At 40.9% G+C, this 12,500-nt stretch overlaps 1 protein-coding gene across 2 annotated transcripts in view; it reads right to left on the reverse strand.

Moving 5' to 3' along the window:
* The window catches only part of aass (aminoadipate-semialdehyde synthase), a 49,226-nt gene that overhangs the window by 33,578 nt on the left and 3,148 nt on the right, over nucleotides 1–12,500 (reverse strand). For both annotated transcript variants that reach the window (XM_061924695.1, XM_061924694.1), the window contains exons 2-7: nucleotides 11,445–11,675; nucleotides 11,206–11,382; nucleotides 2,547–2,631; nucleotides 2,385–2,452; nucleotides 2,167–2,313; nucleotides 2,026–2,104 (exon numbers count right to left, since the gene is read on the reverse strand). In XM_061924695.1, the coding sequence (XP_061780679.1) occupies nucleotides 2,026–2,104; nucleotides 2,167–2,313; nucleotides 2,385–2,452; nucleotides 2,547–2,631; nucleotides 11,206–11,382; nucleotides 11,445–11,663 (775 nt within the window). In that variant the 5' untranslated portion in view covers nucleotides 11,664–11,675. The remainder of the gene's footprint in view (nucleotides 1–2,025; nucleotides 2,105–2,166; nucleotides 2,314–2,384; nucleotides 2,453–2,546; nucleotides 2,632–11,205; nucleotides 11,383–11,444; nucleotides 11,676–12,500) is intronic.

The following is a 12,500-nucleotide window of genomic DNA, read 5'->3' on the forward strand; positions in this document are numbered from 1 at the left end:
AGGGCGTGCCATGATGGTACAACATTTGGCGCCCTCTACAATCTGTATTAACAGCGTGCCAGCCCAACATTTGATATATAATATACGTCTTCTGCTTGCACAAGTACGTGACAGCAAGGCATACTTGGTCAACAGCCACACAGGTTACACTGACGGTGACCATATAAAACAACTTTAACACTCTTACTAATAATGCGCCACACTTTGAACCAAAACCAAACAAGGATGACAAACACATTTCGGGAGAACATCTGGACCTTAACACAACATAAACACAACAGAACAAACACCCAGAATCCCATGCAGCCCTGACTCTTCCGGGCTACATTATACACCCCTGCTACCACCAAACCCCCCCCCCCCACCAAGCCTGCTCCCTCACACATCAACCCCCCCCTCTCTCTGTGCGTCGGTTGAGGTGGGCGGGGTTTGGTAGCGGGGGTGTATAATGTATCCCGGAAGAGTTAGGGCTGCATGGGATTCTGGGTATTTGTCCTGTTGTGTTTATGTTGTGTTACTGTGCAGATGTTCTCCCGAAATGTGTTTGTCATTCTTGTTTGGTGTGGGTTCACAGTGTGGCGCATTATTAGTAAGAGTGTTAAAGTTTTTTTTATACCGCCACCGTCAGTGTAACCTGTGTGGTTGTTGACCAAGTATGCCTTGCTGTCACCTACGTGAGCAAGCGAAAGCCACACTCAACATGTGGCTGATCAGGCACGCTGGTTGTAGTGGGCGCTATATGCTGTACCATCACGGCACGCATGACGCTGACAAGCGCTATTCATCTAAAACCCGCGTGCCGCACCAGCATAATAATTCCTTAAAAAGACGTGGGCAGCGTGTCTGAGATCCCTGGTTTATACATAGCACAAAGCAAAAAAAAACCTTTGTATGCAGTGATATTTCATTTAAAATTTCAAACTTTTTTGCGGCTCCCATTGTTTTCGATAATTTGTGAAACTGGTCAAAATGGCTCTTTGACTGGTAAAGGTTGCCGACCCCTGTCCTAGACTAATTGCCTTACTGGGCTGTTGAACTTAGTCTGTTCTGTTGGTTGTCCGCGCCCCAATTACCCAGGGACCCGCTCAGCTTTATGGCGCTGACCGCCCGCCAGTCACAAGAGAAGGTGCAAACGGTTCTTTGTGTGCATTTTATAGACGTTAGTTGGGACTCACTAACCCCACACACACAACCTCCCATCTCATGCCTGGATGTAGTTTAACGTCATACCCAGGACCATCTCTATGTTTACATGTTTTCATTTGGTCACGCTCTGCTTAAATGGTAAATGGGTTATACTTGTATAGCGCTTTTCTACCTTCAAGGTATTCAAAGCTCTTTGACACTATTTCCACATTCACACACACATTCACACACTGATAGCGGGAGCTGCCATGCAAGGCCCTAACCACGACCCATCAGGAGCAAGGGTGAAGTGTCTTGCTCAAGGACACAAAGAAGGTGGGGATTGAACCAGGAACCCTCAGATTGCTGGCACGGCCACTCTCCCAAATGCGCCACGCCGTCCCCGCATTAAAAGGCCTAACCTCAATTCTGACCTCCTGATAAACTACCGGCTGGTGTCGCACCTCCCCTTTATCTCTAAAATCCTCAAACAAATTGTTGCACAGCAGCTAAATGAATACTTAACGTCTAACAATCTTTTTGAACCCTTTCAGTTTGGTTTCATTTTCACACTTTGCACTATTTTCTTACACATTTCTTACATATTCCTTATTTTTGCACCTTCATAGTGTTCATTGTGATTTTATTATTTTGTTTACATTGAGTGTTTTCCATGCTTGTGTTGGCATTTCCTTTCTGCCTTGAAAGCTGAGGGCATTATAATCAGGGGAAGGTTTAAATATTTCCGTTTCATACATTTTTCTCAAAAAATATAAATACCGTAATTATCGATATCGAGCAATGTGAAACACGTCTATTGTGACACAGCTGTATCGCCCAGCTCTATGTCAGAAATGCTAGGTTAGCTTCCTAGTACCTCAGTGATCACATGACACGTACCCCCAGTTTGACACACGTCCTTCAGCTCATGAGGCTCCACGTATTCCACGGGAAGCTCGTTGATGATGTCCTGCGCTCCCTGCAGAGAGCCAACAATGCGACATCACTACAGCAAGCGTCGGCTTTGATGCGTCAGCGTACCTTGGAGACGTTGCCGGTGCCCGTGAAGCAGAAGGTGACGGGGCCGATGGACTTGGGCATGAGGCCCAGAGAGATCTCGTAGCCGCAGTCCCGGACGGCCTGGATGGCCTGGCTGACGTTGCGGTAGTTGTGCGCCATGCCGACGTGCTGGCGGCGAGGCAGAAATCATACTCATGCGGGTACTAAGACTTGCGCTGTGTGTTTGGGGTGGGAGTTACCATGAAGGGGGTGTGGTGGCCGAGCGCCAGGAAGCGGAGACCCAAACCGTGCAAAATGTTGATCATGCCTAAAGGAACAAAAAACAAGTTTGTTAAAGGATTCGATTTGATGTCAGCAGGGGTATTGACCAATGAGCTGAAAGCGGAACGTAGATCGCATACCTGCGACACCGGCCCACTGACCGAACGCTACGATGCGAAAGCCGTTAGCGTCGACCATCTTCTCGTAGTCGATCAGGCGAACTTCCTGAAAAGGTTTTACAAATCCAAAATAATCATCATCCACTTCATAAAGCTTCAAAGCAAATGAGAGAAAAACTGTCATAAAATGTTGAAATGGTCTGTACTTATGCGAAAAGGATTTCAGTTCTAGTAGCAATCTGGCCGGGCAAGGTATTTTCAAAATAAACGTAATCATCTGAAAGTTTTTAATAGGTGTCAATTTATCGCCATCCTGGAGACAACATGAGTTAGATCTACTTAGACTTAGACTTCCTTTTTATTGTCATTCAAATGTGAACTTTACAGCAGATAAGAACGAAATTTCGTTACATAAGCTCATGGTAGTGCAGGATAAAAAAGCAATAAGGTGCATATATAAATAAATAAATATATATAAATAATATATATAATATATACATAAAATAAATAAATATATATAAAATAAATAAATAGATTACTGTACAGGTAAATATATTGCACTTTTCCACATGTGTCCACGTTTATGAATGTATGTTATATTGTCTTTTTTATTCCAGCGAGTTAATCCTTTTTGGGGGGAGTTGAGGGGATAATTTAATTTAATTATGATGCGTTCAAGAATCTTACGGCCTGAGGGAAGAAGGTGTTACAGAACCTGGAGGTTCTGCTTCGGAGGCTGCGGAACCTCTTTCTAGAGTCCAGCAGTGAGAACAGTCCTTGGTGGGGGTGGGAGGAGTCTTTGCAGATTTTATGAGCCCTGGTCAGGCAGCGGCTTTTTGTGATCTCCTGGATAGGAGGAAGAGGAGTCCTGATGATCTTTTCCGCCGTCCTCACCACTCTCTGGAGAGACTTCCAGTCTGAGGCATTGCAGGCTCCAGTCCAGACAGAGATACTGTTGGTCAGCAGGCTCTCTATAGTGCCTCTGTAGAATGTGCTGAGAATGGGGGGAGAGAGCTGTGCTCTTTTCATCCGACGCAAAAAGTGCATGCGCTGCTGAGCTCTTAAAGTTACTTAGTTTTAAGTGTGTTTTCTTAAAAATATGTGCACAGCATATTTTTATATGACCCATTCCGAACAACCTTCACTAGTCATGGCGCAGAAAAAAAAATTAATCAAACATGGTCACGCATAACACAACCTGCTCACTGAGCTTTGTGGATTTGAAATTCCTTTCAAAGCCATTGCAGGGCATGATGGGAAAAATGCAAAACATTCCCCACAGTTATCCATGTTGATATTTCTGATTAATTACAAAGCTTTAAGGAGGTCGTCACGGAAGTAAACAAGGAGCTAAACTTTCACATACTTTTAATATTCAATTATAATAATAATTACCTATCTATTATATTATTAAAATATGTACATATGTATATATATATATATTTAGGCTGTAAATATACCTGAATGCACCTGAGATAGGCTCCAGCACCCCCCACGAACCCGAAAGGGACAAGCGGTAGAAAATGGATGGATATGTGTACAGCTCCACTAATAGACATTGGAGTGTTACTTTCAAAGGCAAAATTAAAGTATTGCTAGAAACATAATTTTATATGGGACTTTATTGTATTATATGTATAGTACATGTTCCAAAAAGAAAAAAGCATAAAACATAGTATATTTAAATATACTAAATGTAAAAAAAGGGAATAAATATTCAAAATAAGATCATTAAATGAAATCTAGTTTGGTTACGCCATCATGAACTACAATTCTAAATAAGATGTCAAAAGCAAACTGAAATCAAATACACACAGCTTAAAGATTGATCAATACCTATTTAAATTTAGTAATACATAAATATGATGATTTATCAAAATATAAAATAAATAATAGGCTGATTGGCAACACTAAATTAGCCCTAGTGTGTGAATGTGAGTGTGAATGTTGTCTGTCTATCTGTGTTGGCCCTGCGATGAGGTGGCGACTTGTCCAGGGTGTACCCCGCCTTCCGCCCGATTGTAGCTGAAATAGGCTCCAGCGCCCCCCGCGACCCCGAAGGGAATAAGCTGTAGAAAATGGATGGATGGATGGAAACCTGAACAGAACGCTCATGATGGTTACATCAAAAAGTAACGCTATAAATCGCATTTTTCCACGTTTTTGGGGCATTTTTCTGCTATTTCCAAGCATCTCCTTTTTATTATCGTTGATTTTAAATGGTCAAACTAATGCATATTATACATGCATGCCCCAGTAAACAAAAAAAAGTCATATTTATTTTGATTGTTACATTTTGAAGTACATTTGTGCAGGTGGGTGCGAATGTACCCATTACCAGAGCTGTACACATATACACATATATACCCCATCCATCCATCCATTTTCTACCGCTTATTCCCTTTGGGGTCGCGGGGGGCGCTGGAGCCTATCTCAGCTACAATCGGGCGGAAGGCGGGGTACACCCTGGACAAGTCGCCACCTCATCGCAGGGCCAACACAGATAGACAGACAACATTCACACTCACATATACACACATACATACATACATATATATATATATATACACACATACATACATACAACATATATACATATACACACATATATACACACACATAAACATACGCACAAATGCACGCATGGTTTCTGCAGGTGTCAGCAAATCTCATTTAATGCCACTTGTATGATTTAACGTCCTACTGAAGATAGTTAGGATCTATACATTCAAAAGTTTACAACTGTCGATATAGACACTGAATCTGAGAATTTAGGTTTATTTATATTATTTTTCTGTAGTGGTAGCAGCAGCTGCCAGTTGTGGTGGCGCCGTGGCGACAGCAGAAGTCGCTTTGTTGGTCACACCAAAATAAATTTGCCACCGTTAAATTCTGGCTGCCTTTCATCGACGACTTGTGATTAGCTAATTGCAGGTTTGATTTCGCAGCATTAAACTTCTTTATTGCCTCTGGACATCGAAATTAATACATTTTAACGCCATCTAAGGCCTTCATTTTCGCAAAATCCATAATAATGACTTTCAATGCTTTTTAATGACCCGCAGAAACCCTGAAGATATATTATGATCCAAAATGTAAATTTCTCCACTCCAGAGTCGTTTAAAATCATGTGCATCCACATAAAAACATTCACCAGCTGTCACGTTTATTGTGTCCAATCACAAGTCGACTTGACCGCCCATCATAACGCTTCTTTTTTATCAATACAGCGATACACTACATGTACATTATATTTGACATTTACCTTTAATCATACACACGTACAGTGAATCCTCCAGGTTTCCAACAGTAAATGTTAGCATCTCCTGCTTTAACACGCTAGCACACAGCTAAACTAACATATTACAAAATAAATGTATTATTATTATTATTGTTATTATTATTATTACTACATTCAGTGTGAATGGAAGTGTAAAAACGCAGCATTTGACTGCTTTTGTGACACCACAAAAGACCACCAGTGATGGCAAAGAGTGTGATGGTAACCATAGAACAGGAAATGGAAACGACTGCAACCAAAAAATAATTAAATAAAAGAACTTTGGCTGCTCAGTCATATAATAGTATGACCAATCTAATGCTTAATATCACAAAAACATTAATACTGCATTACCAATCTAATGCTAAATATTACATAAACAAAAATATGACCAATCGAATGCTTAATATTACAAAAACATATTAATACAATGCTAAATATTACATGCAAAATAATATGGCCAATTTAATGCTAAATATTACAAAAACATTAATACCAATGTTAAATATACCGGTCCTACACCAGTACCTATAAAAGGCCACTAGGTGGCGATATCATCGTAGGCTGTTATCACACAGTTAAAGCACAATTTTATGACAGCCAGTTTAATTCCCGTCGGGGATATTATTGTTTTAACACGAGAACTAAGTGACTGACTGACTTCCAACAGCTATTTGCTTCTGCGCTGGTAGCCCGCGTTAAGAGTTGCTGTTGCCATGGCGATTCAACGTCTCCTCTGATGCCTCTTGGTCGACACACACACGCACATACATTGAATTTTGTCAAGGTCTGTTTCCCAAAAACTTCCCTGATGTAATTAGGACAGTTGGCTGGCTTTTTGTGTGCAGGTGGGAAGACGTGACTTTGTGCATGCAAGTCACGTGTGTTCTATATTTTATCCTCCTCCTTTGATAGCAATGCAGTTTATTAGAACTGTAGCTATCGATTATTTTAATAATCGACTCATCGATCAATTAGTTTGTTGGATTAATACATTAATTGGATAAAACACACTATATATCGTGACGTCAGGTGCAGAAATAAACACACAGGTCTGGCTATAAAAATAACACATTGCTGAGGCCATCGTCCTTTTCCTAATGCCAATCTTCGTTAAAACCTCACACGGATGCTGCACATTTTGTTGAGCGATGTTCAGTTGATTTAGTCTTTTTTCACAAATAAAATGGGTCTTTTTTTATTTCAAATGTATTCATGTATATGTTAAGTTTATTAATAAAGTATATAAATACTACACATAGGTTATATTTCATGCATTTTGACATTAATTACAGTATAAACATAATTTGGTAATAAGTTAATTTAACTAACAAAAAATCTATTTTCGAGAGCCGAGCCACTAAGAGCCGGATTTCCAATCACTAATCCACAATGCTTATTTTAGGGGAAATAGTTCAACTAAATATTCTGATCGTCTCTTCAGAACGCGCCGTTTTATTTACGTGCCTCCACTTGGACAGCATCTTCTCCCCGTCATCCTTCAGTTTTAAGCGCTTCAATATGAACTACTCGGTTTTAGAAAGGGCAACAGCGGAGGATGCATGTGCATGTACGAACCAGTCTGCCCCACAACAAGAGGATAGAGGAAAAGAAGGATATTATTGAATGCAGTGTGGACGACGATAGCGTACTCAAGCAAAACAATTTGGGTACATTTCTACCGTGTATGGATGATCCACTGATGTCACACTTGGGAAAAACCTCAGATGAGCAAATTCCAAACGGCTCATTGGAGAAGTATGAAGGAAGGCAAGATAGTTTTATAAGTATCTCTGCCATGCCTCCATGCTTTGATTTCACATTATAGGGAATTATGGAGATCCCAAATACACAAAAACGTGTAAGAAAAGTTGGTTTTGCATAATAGTTCAACTTGAAATATTAACTTGTTTACCTTCTTTTAACTTTTATTTAACTTGTTTTACCTTCTATTCACCTCTTTTTGACCATATTTTACTTTTTATTTACTTTCTTCTACCTTTTATTTAGCTTGATTTCATTTATATTTTCCTCTTATTTACCTTTTAACTGTTTTACCTCCCATTTACCTATTATTTACCTTATTTGACCTTTTAACGTGTTTACCTTCTATTTAACTTGTTTACCTTTAATTGAGCTTGTTTTACCTTCTATATACCTTCCATTTACATTCTATCTACCTTCTATATAACTGGTTTTATCTTCTTTTACCTTTAATTTACATTATTTTACCCTTTGTTTTGCTTGCTTACCTTTTATTTACCTTTACCTTTTATTTAGCTTGTTTTTTTTACTTGTTTAACTTATTTTATCTTGTATTTGTATTTGGTTGGGGGGGTTGTTGGTGTCTCTTGTTTGCGTGTTGGCGTTCGGGCTGACCGGCGGGCTGGCGCCGGCTGGTCTCCGTGGCCCTGGTGGCGTGTGGTTGCTGGTCGCAGTTTTTTTTTTGATCGCTTTGATTTGATTGGCTGGTGCTGGCTGTCTGGGGTTATTGCGGCTGCTGTTTCTGCTGCCGTTTGTTTGTGGTGTGGGCGCCCGTGGCTGCTGGGTCTGGTGCAGGGGTGTGGCTGATGTTGTGACTGGTGGCAGCGCGCGCGCGTGATGGCTGTCGGGGCTGACGAACTGTGTATATGTATGTATATGTGTGTGTATGTATGTATGTTTATATATGTGTATGTGTACATATGTGTATGTATATGTATATATGTGTATGTGTGGGTATGTATACGTGTATGTGTGTATGTGTATGTATATATGTATGCATGTATGTATATTTCTGGGGGTACGCTCTGGGCCTGCCTGTCAGACGGGGGTCGACGCCTCAGGCTACTGCATCCGAACTGCGTGTCTGGAGCTCCTGGGTCCCGCTGTCCATCCCTTCCGGGTGCCCGTCTTGGTTGGGGCCTGTTGGGCCTAGTCCCTGCGTCTATTGTGGTAGCTTGGTGCTGCAAGGTATTCCGAGGTGCTGCGAGTCGGCCAGTTGCTGGGGTAGTGACCTTGTTTGTCAGCATGTCTGTGATCTTCTTTTAATTCTTTTTTTTTAAATTAATTAATTAATTTATTTATTTATTTTTTAATATATTTTATTAATATTATTTTTGAATTTTTCCCCTCCCTCAGGGGGGGGGCTCGGCGGGGCGGTTGCTGGTTGTTCCATCTCCATCGTTGGGGTCCCTGCGGGTGGGGTGGGTGGTTCCCGTGGCCCTGTGCCTGGGTGGTCCTGCGGCGGCCGGTTTGGGTGGGGTGGCCGGGGGCTGGCCTCGCCGCGCTCTCCGGGGGTGGGGGGTGGGCTCGTGGGGGCCCGGTTGCCGGTGGGGCGGGGGCGGTCTTCCCGTCCGGTTGCGGGGAGTCTCTGGGTCCCTCGGGCGGGGCGTCTCGCCTTTCTGCCCGTGTGGGGTGTGGTCTCTCGCTGGCTTGGGGTCTGGCTGTCCCCTGCTTTTCTCGTGCCCCGTCCTCTGCCGGGTGCGTCTGTCTGCGGCCTGCTGCTGGCCCTTGTGGGCGGTACGGTGGGTCGGGCTCTGGGGTTCCTGTCGCTGGCCGGCTTGGCTGCGTGGGGGCGGTGGTCCCTGGTTCCCTGGGCACCACGCCTCCTGTTTGTGGGTTGGGCTCTCGGGGGTGATGGGGCCGTGCTCTGGCTCCCACGCACTCTGGGAGTCGAATGTATTGTACATGCAAATTCACATATGCTCACATACGTACATAGGTACCTACGCTCCCACATACATACACAAATACAGTACATATTTACCTACCTAATGTTCGTACATCCACACGCACATTCAATATACAAACATACACATACAGTACATATACATTCACTGTACAAACACATATACACATTCTGTACATATACATTCATTGTACAAACACATATACACATTCTGTACATATACAAGTACATATGCATACTTACACTCATGCACATAATCACGTTTCATCAAACATATATTAACGTTGTTGCCCTAGGGTAAACCGGGTGTAACACATGGCACACTGACAAAGCTTAACCTATTGTGACTATAACAATCTACAAGGTTAATGTAGGTTGCTTCTCTTTCTCCCCCTCCATTTTTCTGCATTCTTTCGTATCTCAATTTATCATTACGTATATGTATTGTTGCATTTAAACAACTGTATTGTTGATAATAAAGGTAAATTATTGGTATTGTTCATTATCAATAGCGCTATTTCTATTGGTATTTGTATTGATCCATTTGTAGTGTAATAATGCTCATTGTCATTTCTGTATTATTTTTTATTTTTCGCTAACTGCTTATTTGCTATTACTTTTACCATCATATTTGTACATGTCATATTAGCTGATGTTGCTCTATTGTTGTTGTTGTTTGCTGTTGTTGTTTTTGTCTCTCTGTCTAATCCCCCTCTTGTCCCCACAATTTCCCCCTCTGTCTTCTTTTTTTTTCTCTTTCTATCCCCTCCTGCTCCGGCCCGGCTGCACTAAATGATAATATAAATACATTTAATAAAGTCAAATACAAATAAGGCAACAAGAGAAGTATCCTACACTTCTCTTTTGTAAAGTAAATCTGAACAGCCGACATGGGCATCTACATCAACTATATGATTTGCCTGAGAAGCTGGACAGGACATAAAAAAAATAATAATTAAAAAAAAAAAAAAAATGTTATCTTGTATTTATCTTCTTTTACCATTTGTTTAGCTTCCTTACCCTTTATTTAGCTTGTTTACCTTTTATTTAGCTTAGTTTACCTTTTATAGACCTTCCATTTACATTCTTGTATCTTATTTTACCTTTGATTTACCTTCTTTTACCCTTGATTTAGCTAACTTACCCTTTATTTAGCTTAGTTTAACTTTTAAATACCTTTCATTTACATTTTATTTACCTTATTTTTATCTTGTTTTATCTTCTTTTACATTTTATTTACCTTCTTTTACCATTTATGTAGCTTGTTTACCCTTTATTTAACTTGCTTTACCTTCTATATTTTATTTATATGTCTATAAACTGCATATTAATTATTTTCTGTGTGTAATTTTCTAATTCAGGATGTTTTTATTTTGTCTTTAGAAAGTGTTGGGGGCCAAGAAAAAACAAGCTGCGGTCCGCAAATGGTCCTCGGGCCACACCGTGGACACCCCTGGACTCGAACAATACCATTAATAATAATAATACAAATAATAATAATATTAATAATAATAATGATCATAATAAATAGTAATATTGATAATATTGATATTACTAATAATAATGATAATAATAAATAATATTATTAATAATAATAATATTGATAATAATAATACTCATAATAAGAATACAAATAATAATAAGAATAAGAATGTTAATAATGACAATAATAATAACAATTATAATAATATTAATAATGAGTACTACTTTCTGCCTGGCAGAGTGCTTACCTTCTTTAGGAGATCATCCAGCAGCCCCATGTTGGCCTCCTGAGCCTTGATGGTGTGGGAGAAGAAGGCGTAGGTCTTCTTGGGGATCACCTTCTCCTCGGGCGGCCTCTTTACGCCGAGGATCAGCGAGGCCGCCGAGATGTCCTCCTGGATGACGGCGCCGGCTTTAGCGTAGAACTGAAAGTGGAATAACCCCAAGTTAGCTGAGAAGCTAAGAAGAAGAAGTTACACACATTCACCTTCTCGTGGATCGCCCTACGGTTGGACGGCTGGACCACAACTTTGATGCCGTCTTGTGTCAGCTCCCGGACGTGACGTGGGGCCAGCGGCGCCCTGCGCTCCCACGGGTTGATGTCCTCCCGCCGGATGGCTATGACGGCCCTGTGGTGCTCATAGCGCCGCTGAGCAAGCAGGCAGCTTGACCTCTTCCGGCCGTTACGGCTGAGGAGTCGGAACATGGCTCGGACCTTCTGCCAGGAAAGGAAAAAAAATACAAAAACATGAAGGAAACATCTTCCTGCGTGTTCTCCCTGAGCATCTGTTGCTTTTCTATGGGCTCCTCCCACATTACAAAAACGGACATGCCACCTTAAATCGTTCATTAGTGACACTACACCGTATACCAGGGGTGTCCACACTTTGCAACCTGTGAGCAATTCTGGCTAATGACCATGAATTACACTTTGAAGTGTAAGCATCTTTATATATGACCCAATCCAAATAACCTTACCCACTCATGGCGCAAAAAAACTAACACAGAAAGTCAACATACATGGTCACATATAACACAACCTACTCACGGAACTTTCTGGATGTTATAGAAAAAACATCCAATCGCGACACATAATTCAAAACTACACCCATTTAAATCCCCTGCAATCTCCACACTTATCCATGTTTGGCACATTTTAGCTGGTTGATATTTTTGATTGATTACAAAACTTTAAGGAGATTGTCACGGACGTAAACAAGGCAGGAGTCGAACTTTCATACACTTTTAATGTTTAATTATATTATTTATAAATTATATATCCAAGCGGTAGAAATTGGATGCATGGTTGGATATCCATTAAAATAATATAATATATATGTATACATAAAAAAATATATACACACACACACACACACACACACACACACACACACACACACACACACACACACACACACACACACACACACACACACACACACACACACACACACACACACACACACACAAACACACAAACACAAACATACTGTCTTGAAGGCTTTTTTTTGCAACACGGAATGGCCACAATAATTTATTAAGC

This window comes from Nerophis lumbriciformis, linkage group LG29 (assembly GCF_033978685.3).
Source record: "Nerophis lumbriciformis linkage group LG29, RoL_Nlum_v2.1, whole genome shotgun sequence".
Classification (NCBI taxonomy): domain Eukaryota; kingdom Metazoa; phylum Chordata; class Actinopteri; order Syngnathiformes; family Syngnathidae; genus Nerophis; species Nerophis lumbriciformis.